The following is a 16,491-nucleotide window of genomic DNA, read 5'->3' as shown; positions in this document are numbered from 1 at the left end:
GTCAATAGAAGTCAAGCAAATTATGGTATGTGATCCCTATAGAATAATTTGCTATAACTAGAAATTATGCTTCTTGACACAATGGGTGTTATTTTCCGTACAGTGAAAAAAATGAAATACATAAACACAATATGTAAATATAGCATATCTACAATGATCGTGTCTTTAAAGTTCAATGTAAAAAAATAAAGTTCAGGGGGTGCCTGGGTGGCTCAGTGGCTTAAAGCCTCTGCCTTCAGCCTGGGCCATGATCTCAGGGTCCTGGGATTGAGCCCCGCATCAGGCTCTCTGCTCAGCAGGGAGCCTGCTTCCCTTCCTCTCTCTCTGCCTACTTGTGATGTCTCTCTGTCAAATAAATAAATAAATAAAATATTTAAAAAAATAAAGTTCTGGGACGCCTGGGTGGCTCAGTTGGTTAAGCAGCTGCCTTCGGCTCAGGTCATGATCCCAGCGTCCTGGGATCGAGTCCCACATCGGGCTCCTTGCTCAGCAGGGAGCCTGCTTCTCCCTCTGCCTCTGCCTGCCACTCTGTCTGCCTGTGCTCACTCTCTCTCCCTCTGATAAATAAATAAAAAAAATCTTAAAAAAAAAAAATAAAAAAAAAATAAAGTTCAGCAATAACTTTATGCTTATGAAAGTGTGTATGTGTTAGAAACCTGTTATATTCTAAACCTTATATATATCCTTTATAGGATAAAACGACAAATAAATAAATAAATCCTGTCAATAATGGGGTGGAAGTTTTGATTCTAAGAGGGCTAAAGTAGTTGGATGTTGGTTGAAGAAGGAAGGCTAATGATTGGGGCTGGAATGTGGGGGAAATCTTCAGGGTAGTAGTACACTGACCTCTGTTAAGATACCAAATGAAAGCTAGATGGGCACTGGGTTGAGTATGTGCCTCAGTGAGAATAAAATACCCACATGTGCCTTCTCCATGGGAACGTTCAGGAAGGTACACACGAAACAGTGCTCAGCTACCTCAGTCAGCTTCACAGAATCTTCTCAAGAAGGCTTAGTAGAGAACACAAAGGAAAGAAGAAAACTTGAAGACATGGCAAAAGCATACAAGGCTTGTTTTGAAAGTCTTGTTTTCCCCCGAAAGGGGAAAAAAAAGAAGTTCAAAAATCCCAGTGTAGTGAAAGACCTCATTCAACTTTGTTTTGCTCAGCATATCACTCAGAAATCAAAGGAGAGCATCCTGCAAATGTTGCAAAGGAATTGGGAGAAGGTTGACTAATGCCACAGGTGATAAGCAGCCTTATAATCTGCTATACTGAAGAAAACTTTGAAAAATGTTACTGCTTTACCAGATTAAAGGAGAGCATGATGTGGGGGAAAAAATTGCTTAAATGCACTGTGCTATTCAAGATTAGATGCTGGAACAGAGAAAGGACATTAGTGGAAAAACTGATGAAATCCAAATAAAGTCTGAGGCTTAATTAATAGTAATACATCAATATCAGTGACATGGTTTTGACAAATGTACCATAGCAAGGTCAGGTTTGTTAGATAGTTAACATTAGGGGAAACTGGCTGAGGGGTATCTGAGAACTCTGTACTATATTTAATAATCTAAAATTATTCCAAAATATAAAGCTTATTTTTTATTTTTTTAAAGATTTTATTTATTTGAGAGAGAGAGCGCACTCGAGTGAGAGTGGTCACACAAGCAGGGGTGGGTGTTGGGGGTATGAGTGGAGGGAAGAGGGAGAGGGAGAAGCATATTTCTTGCTGAGCAGGGAGCCTTATGCAGGGCTCAATCCCAGGACTCTGGATTGAGATTATGACCTGATCCTAAGGCTTAACTGACTGAGCCACCCATGTGTCCCTAAAGTTTATTTTTTAAAAAGATTTTATTTATTTGAGAGAGAGCCAATGGGAGAGAGAGAGAGAGAGCACAAGCAGAGGGGAAGGATAGAGGAAGAGGGAGAAGCAGACTCCCCATCTAGCAGGGAGCCAGGACCCTGAGATCATGACCTGAGCCAAAGGCAGACCCTTAATGGACTGAGCTGCCCAGGCGCCCTCCTAAAGTTTATTTTTAGAAGTATTTTCAAGGTTGAAAAGACCAAGCCCAAAGAAGAGGAAGGAAATGAGGATGAGGTGGCCGAAGATAAAGTTGATGAATTAGTTGGTTCTAGCGTAGGCTTTCCTCTTCTCCAAAGAAATTGACTGCCCTATACACATCTCATCTTTTTTAAAAAGAAGACAATAAAATTGTAAGGATTTGTAAGATAATTTCTGTTGTATAGTAAATCTATTAAAGTAGTTGTCTTTTAGTAGTATTTTCATTGTAGATGAGTTTCAGTTATACAAGTTAATAGCTTTTATGATACAGTACAGGGGCTGTAAATTGGCATGGAAATTTAAAGCAGGCTATGTATAATACAAATTATATGTGGGATGGTAGTTTTTATATGCTTTTGGATAGCTTGTGTTAAAGCATTGTTTTGTGAACTGAGTACAACTTTATAATTTGAAATATTGCAGGTCTATATTGACATTCTATTTTTTTAAAGATTTTATTTATTTATTTGAGATACCGAGATCACAAGTAGGCAGAGAGGCAGGCAGAGAGAGAGGGGGAAGCAGGCTCCCTGCTGAGCAGAGAGCCCTTTGTGGGGCTGGATCCCAGGATCCTGGGATCATGACCTGAGCAGAAGGCAAAGGCTTAACCCACTGAGCCACCCAGGTACCCCTATTTTGACATTCTAAATGCTTATAAATATATACAATCTTTGAAACTTTTAAATAGAAACATTTGCTTTATGAAAAAATGACTCCCTTTGAATACTGATGGATACCATTGACACTTTTCCTATGATTTCGTGGCAGTTTATGCTTATCTTTGTGAACCCTGCAGGCCTGCAGAAACCAGGTAATAGGTTGAGTCTAGAATCCAGACAAAAGACTGAAAAAGTAATACTGTACTTTTTTTTCCCCCACCCCCAACTCTGGCCTTTGTCTTCCACCTGAAACTGAAGGCAAGCTGGAAGAAATATTTTTGAAAATTCTCGGTAGTGTGTAATTACCTGATCATAAACACCTGGGGCTAAATAGATATATGTGGTAGTTTTATTTCTTAAGCCTTCTTATTTGTTGGCTAATGTAGGGGATGATTTACTTTTTTTTTTTTTAAGATTTTATTTATTTGACAGAGAGATCACAAGCAGGCAGAGAGGCAGACAGAGAGAGAGGGAGAATACCCTGCTGAGCAGAGAGCCTGATGTGGGGCTCGATCCCAGGACCCTGAGATCATGACCTGAGCCGAAGGCAGTGGCTTAACCCACTGAGCCACCCAGGCGCCCCGGGGATGATTTACTTTTTGAGTTCCTTTGCATTATAGTGATACTTCCTAGTAGGCTGTGATTATTTTATTTTAGGTTTCTGCAATTCCTTAGTAAGTTAAATTCCTTTAACCAAGATTATCAGACTCCTGGATAACTTTCTTTAGTAGTAAAAATGTTACAAAATGTGTTGGTTCCCAAGATGTTGGATTGGTGGAATTGGAGAGGGGTAAGTTTGGCTTTATTTAAGTTGCTTTGTGTCTTGAACATCAGTAATATTAGAGCTGTAAAAAATTTTTATTCAGACATTTCTGTTTACTCTGCAGGCTTACAGTGGAACACCTCTAACAGAAGAAAAGGAGAAGATAGTCTGGGTCAGATTTGAAAATGCAGATTTAAATGGTATGGTTTTACTTTTTTGGGGACATATAAATTAAATGTTTGAGGTTGACCTCATTCCAAAATGAGAACTCTTACTTTAGTCAGATTACTTTCTCTTACAGTAACTTTTTAGTTTTCTTTTTTTTTTTTTTTAAAGGTTTTATTTATTTATTTGACAGAGAGAAATCACAAGTAGATAGAGAGGCAGGCAGAGAGAGAGAGAGGGAAGCAGGCTCTCTGCTGAGCAGAGAGCCCGATGCGGGACTCGATCCCAGGACTCTGAGATCATGACCTGAGCCGAAGGCAGCGGCTTAACCTGAGCCACCCAGGCGCCCCAACTTTTTAGTTTTCAAAACAAATGCATTTTTAATTTAAAAAGTAACATAATCACGCTATAGAAAGTTCATTAGAACTGATATTGTGTAAGTCTGGAAGTAACAGTTACATATAGTGGCTAACTTTAAACTTTAGGACATAAAGATTTCTTAGAAAAGAAGGTATTAATTCAAATTTGATCAGATGTTATAGGATATACCTACATAATTATCATTACTGTTGATTGTCGTAGCCTTTAGTTAATGTTTCCTGCATAGAATTTATGTCTGGATTTTTTTCCCCCAAATACATTCCTACATTCCATTTCATGGCCTCTTCATGCTCTGTTTTGCAAGGTGGCTGCCCCTTGTCAGTTTCCCAGGGTACCTAGTCTGTTTTCTTCTGCTGAGTTTGGGAGGCACTGGTGAGAAATTGAATGAGAGGATGGAAGAAAGGGAAGAGTACTCACACCTCTCCCCTCTCTGTTAGTGGCTGCATTTCCTTTGTGGTTCTGGCTTCTTCTAGGTAGCTCTACTGTTGTTCTAGCTTCAGCCAGGTGACCCAGCACCATGCACTCCTGTGTCTCCCTAGCCTAAGCATGGTCATGGCTTCCTGCTGCTGCCAATGAAATAGGTAGCCTCATGGTTCCTTTTTTGGTCTCTCAGCTGTTCCATCATGTGTGTAACCATTTGTCTTCATTAAATCCCAAGTATGAACACACCGAGTTGTTTTCATTTGCTAGCTGGATTTTGGCAGATATCATACTCTTGAGTCTTCATCTCCTCTAACAGTTTAAAAATGTAGTGCTGTATATATAGATAGATTTTAAAGTTACTGTCCAGGAGGGAGAGGTTAAGTTGCACTTCTGCAAACTGGCTTCTTTTGAATTTTGGATTCTTTATTAATGGTTCACTCAAATAATGGCAACTTGTTGGGCCCTCTTTGTGGGAAATAAATATTCATTTATTTATTTAATAAATTTATTTATTTAATAAATATTAAATATTAAATAAATAAATAAAAATATTCATTTGTATGGGTGATCATTTATGATATATAAACGTTTCCTAATGTGTTTCTCTTTGAAAGCTTATAGTTTTAATTTTTTTCTTTTTATGATCATTAAACTGCCTTGTTTACTCATGTATTTTTCCTCCTTTTTCCCTTTTCCCTCTTTTTTTATCATTTTTTAAAAAAAAGATTTTATTTATTTATTTGACACAGAGAGAGAGATCACAAGTAGGCAGAGAGGCAGGCAGAGAGAGAAAGAGAGAGAGAGAGAGAGGGAAGCAGGCTCCCTGCTGAGCAGAGAGCCCAATGTGAGACTCGATCCCAGGACCCCGGAATCATGACCTGAGCTGAAGGCAGAGGCTTAACCCACTGAGCCACCCAGGCGCCCCTCAGGTTTTTATTAAAATTCTAGTTAGTTGACATGTAGTGTAATAATATTGGTTTCAGGAGGAAAATTTAGTGATTCAACATTTACATATAATACCTTAGTGCTCATCACAAGTGCCCTCCTTAATATTCATCACCGAGTTAGCCCATTCCTGCCCACCTCCCGGCATCAACCCCTCAGTTTGTTCTCGTAGTTAAGATTCTCTTGTGATTTGCCTCCCTCTCTTTTTTCCCCCCTTCCCCTTTGTTCAGGTTTTGTTTCTTAAATTCCACATATGAGTGCAATCATATTTGTCTTTCTCTGACTGATTTATTTCAATTGGTGTAATACACTCTAGCTCCATCCACATTGTTGCAAATGGCAAGATTTTATTTTTGATGCTTGAGTAATATTCGTGTGTGTGTGTGTGTGTGTACACATCACATCATCTTTATCCATTCATCAGTTGATGGACATTTGAGCTCTTTCCATAATTTGGCTATTATTGATACTGCTGCTATAAACATCATGGTGCAAATGCCCCTTCAAATCAGTATTTTTGTATTTTTTGGGTAAATACCTAGTGCAGTTGCTGGGTTGTAGAGTAGTTCTATTTTTAACTTTCTGAGGAAACTTCATACTGTTTTCCTGAATTGCTGCACAGATTTCATTCCTACCAACAGTGCAGGAGGGTTCCCCTTTCTCCACATCCTCACCAACATCTGTTGTTTCCTGTGTTAATTTTAGCCATTCTGACAGGTGTGAGGTGGTATCTCATTGTAGTTTTTATTTGTATTTCCCTGATACCAAGTGATGTTGAGCATTTTTCAAGATTGCTTTGGCTATTTGGGGTCTTTTCTGGTTCCATATCAATTTTAGGATTGTTCTAGCTCTCTGAAAAATGCTGTTGGTATTATGATAGAGATTGCCTTGAATGTGTAGATTGCTTTGGGTAGTATAGACTTTTAACAATATTTGTGCTTCTAATCTGTGAGCATGAATGTCTTTTCGTTTCCTTGTGTCATCTTTAGTTTCTTTCGTAATTGTTTCATAGTTTTCAGAGTACAGAGCTTTTATCTCTTTGGTTAGGTTTATTCCTAGGTGCAATTGTAAATAGGATTGGTTCCATAATTTCTCTTTCTGCTGCTTCATTATTGGTGTATAGAAATGCAGCAGGGGCACCTCGGTGACTCAGTTGGTTAAGCCTCTGCTTTCGGCTCAGGTCATGATCCCAGAGTCCTGGGATTGAGTTCCATGAGTTGGGCTTTCTGCTCAGCAGGGAGTCTGCTTCTTTCTTTTTCTCTCCCTCTGCCCCTCCACACTGCTCATTCTCTCAAATAAATGAATAGAATCTTAAAAAAAAGAGAAATGCAACAGATTTCTGTATATTGATTTTGTAGCCTATGACTTTGCTGAATTTGTGTATTAGTTTCAATAATTTTTTTTGGTGGAGTCTTTTGGGTTTTCTAGGTAGGGTATCATGTCATCTGTGAATAGTGAAAGTTTGACTTTTTCCTTGCTGCTTTGGATGTCTTTTTATTTTTTTTTTTATTTTTTATTTTTTTTTAAAGATTTTATTTATTTATTTGACAGAGAGAGATTACAAGTAGGCAGAGAGGCAGGCAGAGAGAGAGAGGAGGAAGCAGGCTCCCCGCTGAGCAGAGAGCCCGATGCGGGACTCGATCCCAGGACCCTGTGATCATGACCTGAGCCGAAGGCAGCGGCTTAACCCACTGAGCCACCCAGGCGCCCCTGGATGTCTTTTTAATTCTTTTTGTTGTCTGATTGCTGAGGTTAGGAGTTCCCGTATTATGATAAATAACAGCGGTGGGAGTGAGCATCCCTGTCTTATTCTTGACTAGAGAGGAAAAGCTCTCAGTGTTTCTCCATTGAGGATGATATTAACTCTGGGTCTCTTGTGTATAACCTTTGTGATGTTGAGGTACGTTCTATCTATCCCTACTTTGTTGCGAATGGATTTTATCAAGAATGGATGCTTCATTTTGTCAGATGCTTTTTCTGCATCTAATGAGAGGTTCATATGGTTCTTATCCTTTCTTTTATGAATGTGTGGTATATCACATTGGTTGATTTGCAAATATTGAACTGCCCTTGCAGCCCAGGAATAAATCCCACTTGATTGTGGTAAATAATTCTTTTGATGTACTGTTGGATCCTATTGGCTAGTACTTTGGTGAGAATTTTGGCATCCATGTCCATCAGGGATATTGGTAATTCTCCTTTTTAGTGAGGTCTTTGTCTGGTTTTGGGATCAAGGTTAATGCTGGCCTTATAGAAAGGGTTTGGAAGTTTTCCTTCCATTTCTATTTTTTGGAGTAGTTTGAAAAGAACAGGTAGTAACACTTTAAATGTTTGGTAGAATTCCCTTGGGAAGCCATCTGGCCCTGGACTTTTGTTTATTGGGAAATTTTTGGTTATTGTTTCAATTTCTTTGCTGGTTATGGCTGTATTCAAATTTTCTATTTCTTCCTATTTCAGTTTTGGTAGTTTATATGTTTCTAGGGATTTATCAATTTCTTCCACATTGCCCAGTTTTTGGCATATAATTTTTCATAATATCCTCTTATAATTGTTTGTATTTCTATGGTGTTGGCTGTGATCGCTCCTCTTTAATTCATTATTTTATTTATTTGAGTCCTTTCTCTTTTCTTTTTGGTAAGTCTGGGTAGGGGTTTATCAGTTTTATTAATTCTTTGAAGGAATCAACTCCTAGTTTCATTGATCTGTTGTACTGTTTTGTTTGTTTGTTTCTATATCATTTTTTTTTCTGTTCTAATCTGTATTATTTCCCTTCTTTATTTGCTGTTCTTTTTCTAGCTGCTTTAGGCATAAGGTTAGGTTGTGCATTTGAGACTTTCCTTGTTTCTTGAGTCAGGCCTGTATTGCTATGTACTTCCCTTTTATGACTGCTTTTGCCGCATCCTAAAGGTTTTAGACTGTCATGTTTTCATTTTCATTTGCTCCCACATATTTTTTTTATTTCTTCTTTGACTTCCTGGTTAACCTGCTCATTCTTTAGTAGGATGTTCTTTAATCTCCATGTATTTATGGTCTTTCCGCATTTTTACTTGTGGTTGACTTCAAGTTTCATAGTATTGTGGTCTGAAAATATGCATGGTATGATCTCAGTCTTTTTGTACTTGTTGAGGCCTGATTTGTGACCCATTATGTGTTCTATTCTGGAGAATGTTTCAAATGCATTTGAAAAGAATGTGTATTCTGTTGTTTTAGGTTGAAATCTTCTGAATATATTTGTTAAGTCCATCTGGTCCAGTGTGTCATTCAAAGCCACTGTTGCCTTGTTGATTTTCTGCTTAGATGATTTGTTTATTGTTGTAATTTGGGTGTTAAATTCCCCTAGTATTATTGTAGTATTATCAGGGAGTTTCTTTATGTTTGTTATTAATTGATTTATATACGTGGGTGCTCCCAAGTTGGGGGGCACAAATATTTGCAATTGTTAGTTCTTCTTCTTGGATAGACCCCTTTATTATGGTATAGTACCCTTCTTCATCTCTCATTACAGTCTGGTTTAAAGTTTGTTTGATATAAATATCGCTAATCTGGCTTTCTTTTGATGTCCATTAGCATGATAAACAGTTCTCCATCCCCTCACTTTGTTTTTTTTAAGTAAGCTTCTCACTCAACCTGGGTCTTGAAATCACAGCCCCCAGATTAGGAGTTGCATGTTTCACCAACCAAGCCTACCAGTCACACCATCCTCCCCAGCCTTGCTTTCAGTCTGCAGGTGTCTTTAGATCTAAAATGAATCCCTTGGAGGCAGCATATAGATGGGTCTTATTTTTTTATTCATTCTGATAGCCTGTGTCTTTTGATTGGAGCATTTAGTCCAGTTACGTTCAGTGATTTTTTTTTTTTTTTCAGTGATGATTGAGAGATGTGAATTTTGGTGCTATTGTATTACGTGTAAAGTCAGTGTTTCTGGAGATTTTCTTTGCTCCTTTCTAGTCTTTGTTGCTTTTGGACTTTCTTTCCCACTAAAGAGTCTCCTTTAATATTTCTTGTAGTGCTGGCTTAGTAGTCATGAAGTCCTTTAGTTTTTGTTTATCTGGAAAACTCTTTATCTCTCCTTCTGTTCTGAATGACAGCCTTGCCAGATTAAGTATTCTTGGCTGCATATTTTTCCCATTCAGCACGTTGACTATATCATGCCACTCTCTTCTGGCCTGCCAAGCTTCTGTGGAGAAATCTGCTAACCTTGTTTTCTCTTGTAGGTTAGGGATTTATTTTCCCTTGCTGCTTTCAGGATTCTTTCCTTGTCTCTCTGTTTTGCAGATTTTACTATGAGATTTTACTGAATTTGGATTTGGATGTCTGTTTCCTTCTCCAGATTAGGGAGGGTTTTGGCGATAATTTTCACAAATAAACCTTCTACCCCCTTTTCCCTCTCTTCTTCTGGGACTCCTATGATATGAATGTTACTGTGCTTTAGGGAGTTGCTGAGTTCCCCAGGTCTGAATTTGTGATCCAATATTTTTCTTTCTCTCTTCTTTTCAGCTTAATTCAGCTTAATTGTTTTTCATCTGTATCACTTATGAGTTCCTTTGCTTCTTCCATCCTTGGTCATTATATCCAGTCAGTTTTGTATCTTGGTTATAGCACTTTTTATTTTGGCCTGTCTAGTTTTTAGGTCTTTTATCTCTGTGGTGAAGGACTCCCTGGTGTCTTCTGTGCTTTTCTCAAGTCCAGCTAGTATCCTTATGATTGCTGTTTTAAATTCTGGTTCAGAAATATTACTTGTATCTGTTTTGATTAAATCCCTGGCTGTGATCTCTTATTTTTTCTTTCGGAATGAATTTCTTTGTCTTGGCATTTTGTCTAGGGCTCTCTCTTCTTTGTGTTAGGAAAGCCTGTTATGTTTCCTACTCATATTAAGAGGTCTGATACTCTCCAGGGCCTGGCACTTCAGGAAGTGTTTCTGGTTACTCTGCTGTTGTATTTGGCTGCTCTTTCCCCCATGTCAGTCCAATGTAGAATTTCTCTTTGCCTGCAGTTGGGAATGTTTGGATCTTGTCCACTGTATGGTGAGTTTTAACTAAGTGTGTTTCAGTCTGCTTGTTAAAAGAGGCTAAATCCTATTTCCTCTAGAGCTGAAGCTTTGTAGTACTCTATTGTCAGTAGACTTGGTGCGTTTGGGGGGTTTGTGCTGGTCTTCTTGGGGAAGGGACCTGCTGGTGCTCTGATTCTCAGGCACACTTGTCTTAGTAAAGAAGCACCTGTAGAGCGCAGGGGTCGGGGTTTGGTGTAAGTGACTCAAGCCTCTGCTGTGGGCGCCGCGCTACTCACTGAAGTCCATTCCTGTTGAGGGACAGGGATAAAAACGGCATCAGCTGACTCTCTTGTCCTTGGAGAGGGGAGTTCGCACATGCTACTATTCAGGAAGCCCTTACAGACGTGTGAACAATCTCCCCGCTTGTGTCCCCAGCTTCTGTCCAATCCCTGTCTTCATCCTGTCTGTGTTCCAGCCATCTGCTCACTTGGTGCTGCAGTGCTCCTGTGTTTTAGCTCAGGCCCACTGGCTGGGTTTCAAAACTCCAAATTTTAGGGATCTGGTGCTACACAGACCCATGCTGTTCCTCTGGGTGAAGGTCTTGCCACACTGGGTAGTGTTGGTTTGTTCCAGAAGGACAATAGCACGAATGTGCCGAGGCTTGGAGTTTGTGACAAAATGTAACTGAGACCTGGTGTCCAAGTGAGCTGCCCTCAGCAGCTGTTTCTTCTCCTCCTATGCTAATGAACTGGCAGCTCAGTGGCACTCAGTGGCTCTTTTGTCCCCACAAGGAGGTGCCACCTCTCACAGATACACTCCAGGAAGGGGAACTGTTTCTTCCAGTGTGACCCAGGGAATCCTCATGCCATGCTGTCTGCTCCTGGGCTTCTTCTGCCTTCTTTCTCCACACGTGCACCTTTGTGCCCTCCAGGCTCCACCTGGAGGTGGTGCAGTCTTCTAAAACTTAAGACTTTGAGCTCCACTGCTTGTAAAAACTCGAAATAATCAGCCCCTCCTGTTTCGCCTCAGTGGGGAAGTGTTTTCTTGTGCAATGTCCTGAGCTCTGTTCTCTTTCTCACTCTCTGTTTCTCTCTCTCCCTCTGTCTCTCTCTCTCTCCCTTGGCTCTCTCCCTCCTCTCTGTAGCACCAGGATTCTTTTTTCCCCCAAATGACATTTCTGCACATCTCATCTTCCACAATGTGGCCTTTTTTCTCTCTCTAGTTGTACAGTTTGTTCTCTCAGCCCTTGGATCGATTTCCTGGGTGTTCAAGGGACGAGGCAAGTGTAGGGTCCTCCTTCTCTCCTTTTCCCTCTTTATTAATAACTAGGTAACTATTCATCTTTTGTTTTCTATCATCTTTTCCTCTTGAATTTAGACTCTTTTTTCTTTTCTGGAAGTATATATATATATATTTTTTTTTTTTTTTTTAAAGATTTTTATTTACTTATTTGATAGAGAGAGATCACAAGCAGGCAGAGAGGCAGGCAGAGAGAGAGGGGGAAGCAGGCTCCCCGCTGATCAGAGAGCCCGATGTGGGGCTCGATCCCAGGACCCTGAGATCATGACCCGAGCCGAAGGCAGAGGCTTAACCCACTGAGCCACCCAGGCGCCCCGGAAGTATATTTTTTGCTTTGTGCAGAGAGTATTAGAGAACTTTTTTTTTTTTTTTTTAAGATTTCATTGTAAAGTAATTCTACAACCAATTTGGGGCTTAAATCCACAAGAGTGGAGATCAAGAGTTGTATGGTCCACTGACTGAGCCAGCCGGGTGCCCTCATAAAGAGCTTTCTTGATTTAATAACAAAGTAAATGTGGTCATGGTCTTGGAAATACTAGTGCAGATAGTAACAAAAGCTTGTTTTACAACATACGCAAAATGTTAAAAATAATTTTTAAGGGCATAGGTTCATATCAGCAGCAAAAAAGAAAATTATTTTAATATTACAAAACTAACATTTAGAAAATTTCTTCAAAATAATCTTAAGCACGATTTTCTATTTGTTGTTGTTATTGTTTTTTTTTAACAGTAACACTTGTTCGCATAATATTCCATAAAACCTTTGCTTTACTGAAGTAAAATGCATCTGGAAATGTAGATTGATCCTGCTTGAAAATTATTTTAGTCTGTGTGTGCTATTGAACTTTTAGTGGTTGTTTTATTTTATTTTATTTCCTCAAAGATATTATTTATGTAATTGACAGGGAGAGAGGCTGCTAGAGAAGGAACACAAGCACGGGGAATGGGAGAGGGAGAAGCAGGCTTCCTGCCGAGCAGGGAGCCCGATGTGGGCCTCAACTCCAGGACTCTGGGATCATGACCTGAGCCGAAAGCAGACGCTTAATGACTGAGCCACCCAGGCGCCCTATAGTGGTTTTAAATGTAGTATCCCATATCCCAGTTGATTTATTAAGTTTTTAAATGTATAAATTTTCCTCAAATACTTTAGCACACTCACATGTCCTTTGGTCTCTCCTTTCTGTATCATATTGATATGGTACGAAATTTTGGCCCAGGTTTTTAATGGATATACTTTTTATTATCTCTGACCCTAGGAGTATGTGTGTGCACTTACTAGGTTTTAAGACAATAGTAGTCTCTTGTAGCATTTCTTGAATTTGTCTGTATGTGTCCTTTCCTTTCCTTCCCTTCTCCTCCTCCTCCCTACTTCTCTCCCTCCTCTCCTCCCTTCTTTTCTTTCCTCTTCCGTTTCTTTTCCTCCTTTCTTTCTTTCATTTGAGTGAGAGAGAGATATTGATTGAGCATGAGCAGGGCGAGGAAAGGGGAGGGAGAGAGAGAACCTCAGGCAGATTCTGTGCTTAGTTCAGAGACTGACGCAGGGCTTGACCTCATGACCCTGAGATCATGATCTGAGCTGAAACCAGTAGTGAAACGCTTAACCAACTGCCCCACCCAGACATCCCTATTTGTCTTCTTTCTTCAAGCATTTTTTTTTTTTTAAGGTTCTTTTTGCAGCAAACCTGAGGTTATTTACAGTTGAAAGAAAATTTGACTGTGGAAAAGCAGGAAAGTAGGGTTGATTGGCTCCAATTCCAGCATCTCATTGAAGAAGGCCAACAATGGCTAAGTTTTCCCTTGAGTTGGACTTTCTTGATCAGCCAGTCTGCCCTTCCCTGGTGCCTGGTACACCCGGGGTGCAATTCCTTCTTCACCGCCTTTTGTCTTTCATGATACCCTAGGGGAGCTAGCCGAGGGGATTCTTCTGGTCCCAGCCAGGCTAATTTAGCAGCTTACAGAATTCTTCAGAGAGCAGCTGTGGGTACCTGGAGATGGTATTAGGTATTTAGGCTTCTCTTTGCCGGTCCTGGACTTTTTCCTGGCAGAACAATCTTAGAAGTTTATTAGCTGTCTGTAGATTTAAGTGCTTTTATATTTTTAATGAAACTCTGTTAGCTATTAATTAATTTAAAAGTTGCAGTGTTTGAATTGAAAACTCTGCTCTGGTGATTGCTTTCTATTCTTTCCAACAGACCTGGGAGCTCTGCTTTTTTTGCTTGGAATGATAGAGTGATACCAGTTGGCCCCTTGCCTCCAGGCTGCAACCCATTTGATTATGGCTTATCGTGGTTGGGGGTTGACTAGGCAATGACTAACAGAAGATAATTCTAAGGGAACTGTCTTCTTGGACTTCTCCAATCCTGGGCTCTCTTAGGTATCTCCATTCTTTTTTTTTTCTTTTTTTTCTTTTAGATTTTATTTATTTATTTGACAGAGAGAGATCACAAGTAGATAGAGAGGCAGGCAGAGAGAGAGGGAAGCAGGCTCCCTGCGGAGCAAAGAGCCCAATGCGGGACTCGATCCCAGGATCCTGAGATCATGACCTGAGCCGAAGGCAGCGGCTTAACCCACTGAGCCACCCAGGTGCCCAGGTATCTCCATTCTTAATCATTGTACTGACTTTGGTTTGGTGATAGGTGGAGAGTCCTGTTTTTGGAACTCATTCGTGAGTGGAACTCATGTAGTTCCTTCATGTCATTGTCACTGTTCTCTTTCTGCTTCCAGGCAGTCTGACTTATACCTAAACTTGTTTCTCTTGAGGCTCCATACTGAAAAAGATATAAGGAGTAGCCAAAGCAGCTTAATACCCTGATGTTTCTGTCAGATTCCTTAAAGGTGAGCATATAATTTTGAGTCCCAGAACACATCACGTTAATAGCTGGTTTGCTACCTTAAAACAAGAACTGCCAACCTTCTAGACTGTGAGGGAAAATTCCTACCACCCCCCCTCCGCTGGCCCATCCTGACTCAATCAATTCTATATATATAATCAATTCTAATATAAAAGTACTAGTATAGTACTATGTTACATATGTTATATTGTATATTATATATACTATGCTATAGTGTAGTACTCACTATACTTAGGTATCTATTTTTATATTCAACAGACTTTTTTTTTTTGGTTGCAAGTTGGTTTAAAAAAATAAAAATAATTTTTATTGTGGTAAAATACATATAACATAAAATTCACCTTTTTACCCATTTTTAAGTGTATAGTTAGGTAGTGTTAAGTACATTCACATTGCTATGCAAATAATGTCTGGAACTTTTCATCTTGTAAAACTGAAACTCTGTAGCCATTATACAGTAGTTCCACATTCTCTCCTTCCCACTGGTCCTTGGTACCCACCATTCTACTTTCTGGCTCTATGAATTTTATTACTCAAGGTACTTCATCAGTGGTATCGTATAGCAATTGTCTTTATGTGACTGGCTTATTTCACTTAGCATGTCAGGGTTCATCCGTGTGTAGCATGTGTTGGGATTTTCCTTTCAAGCCTATATAATATTCCATTGTATGTGTATATCACATTTTATTTATTTTTTGTTGATTGTCATTTGGGTTGCTTCCACCTTTTGGCTTTGTGAATAATGCTCCTATTAATATTATTGTATAAATATCTCTTTGAGTTTCTGTTTTTGATTCTTTCTGAGAATATATCTATAAGTGGAATTGTTGTCTTTTTTTTTTAAGATTTTATTTATTTATTTGAGAGACAGAGATCACAAGTAGGCAGAGAGGCAGGCAGAGAGAGGGTGAAGCAGGCTCCCTGCTGAGCAGAGAGCCTGACGAGGGGCTTAATCCCAGGATCCTGGGATCATGACCTGAGCTGAAGGCAGAGGCTTTAGCCCACTGAGCCACCCAGGTGCCCCTCATGTGTTAATTCTGTCTTTATTTTTGAGGAAATTCCATACTGTTTTCATATGGGAATTGTTTTTTTAAGATTTTAATTATTTATTTGATAGAGATCACAAGTAGGCAGAGAGACAGGCAGAGAGAGACAGAGGGAACAGGCTCTCCACTGAGCAGAGAGCCTGATGCGGGCTCGATCCCAGGACTCTGAGAACGTGATCTGAGCTGAAGGCAGAGGCTTTAACCCACTGAGCCATCCAGGCGCCCCAAGGAATTGTTGTTTTTTTTTTTTTAAACCTGCTCACATCATATAGCTGGAGAGGACAGTGGCCTGAAACTTCTAGTCATTCACTTCTTGTCACTACTTCTTTCTGAATGCTTGCTTCTCTTCTTTGACTTCTCTAATGAGGTTGGAGCCATGATTGGTTAAAGCTCCCTGATTATACATTTATGATTGTACTATATGATCAAAGAGGAAAACATACTCATTGGGTGTCCAGAAAGATTACCTTCCAGTTACTGGAATAGTTCCAGTGGCCAAGGATGTAATACTAGAATTGGCTCAGCTGGTTATGTGCCTGTTCCTGTGCTAAGTGGGGAGTAATATCAGTTTCCAGAAAAGGGGGTGGCATAGAGTAAGAAGTGTGTGGGGCAATACAAAGGCAATAGCAGCTGCAAGCAGCTCTGGAGTGCTCCACATGTAAGCTACCCCTTAGACATTTCACTTATATGTCTCACAAATGGTTCAGTTTCTTACTCCTTTTCCCATCTAACTATGTTCCCTCAAAAGCTATGCTTCAGCCCTGTTTGGCTTTCAGGTTATTAATGGCACAGAACTTTTCATGCCTCAGGATCTTTGTACCCGGGGCCTTCTGGTTGAACGTTCTTTCCTGCCTTAATCCTCATTCACCTATTAGCATCTACTAAAAATGACTTTCCAGTTTTT

General features: G+C 39.7%; 1 protein-coding gene across 9 annotated transcripts in view; it reads left to right on the top strand.

The window, feature by feature from the left end:
- Window positions 1-16,491, top strand: part of BCAS3 (BCAS3 microtubule associated cell migration factor) — a 591,123-nt gene that overhangs the window by 7,036 nt on the left and 567,596 nt on the right. For all 9 annotated transcript variants that reach the window (XM_059149981.1, XM_059149982.1, XM_059149978.1 and 6 more), the window contains exon 4: window positions 3,611-3,686. In XM_059149981.1, coding sequence (XP_059005964.1) covers window positions 3,611-3,686 — 76 coding nt within the window. The remainder of the gene's footprint in view (window positions 1-3,610; window positions 3,687-16,491) is intronic.

Source organism: Mustela lutreola, chromosome 15, assembly GCF_030435805.1.
Source record: "Mustela lutreola isolate mMusLut2 chromosome 15, mMusLut2.pri, whole genome shotgun sequence".
In the NCBI taxonomy this organism is placed as follows: Eukaryota; Metazoa; Chordata; class Mammalia; order Carnivora; family Mustelidae; genus Mustela; species Mustela lutreola.
Note: the sequence above shows the minus strand (reverse complement) of the source record. Positions and strands in the feature narration are given on the sequence as shown.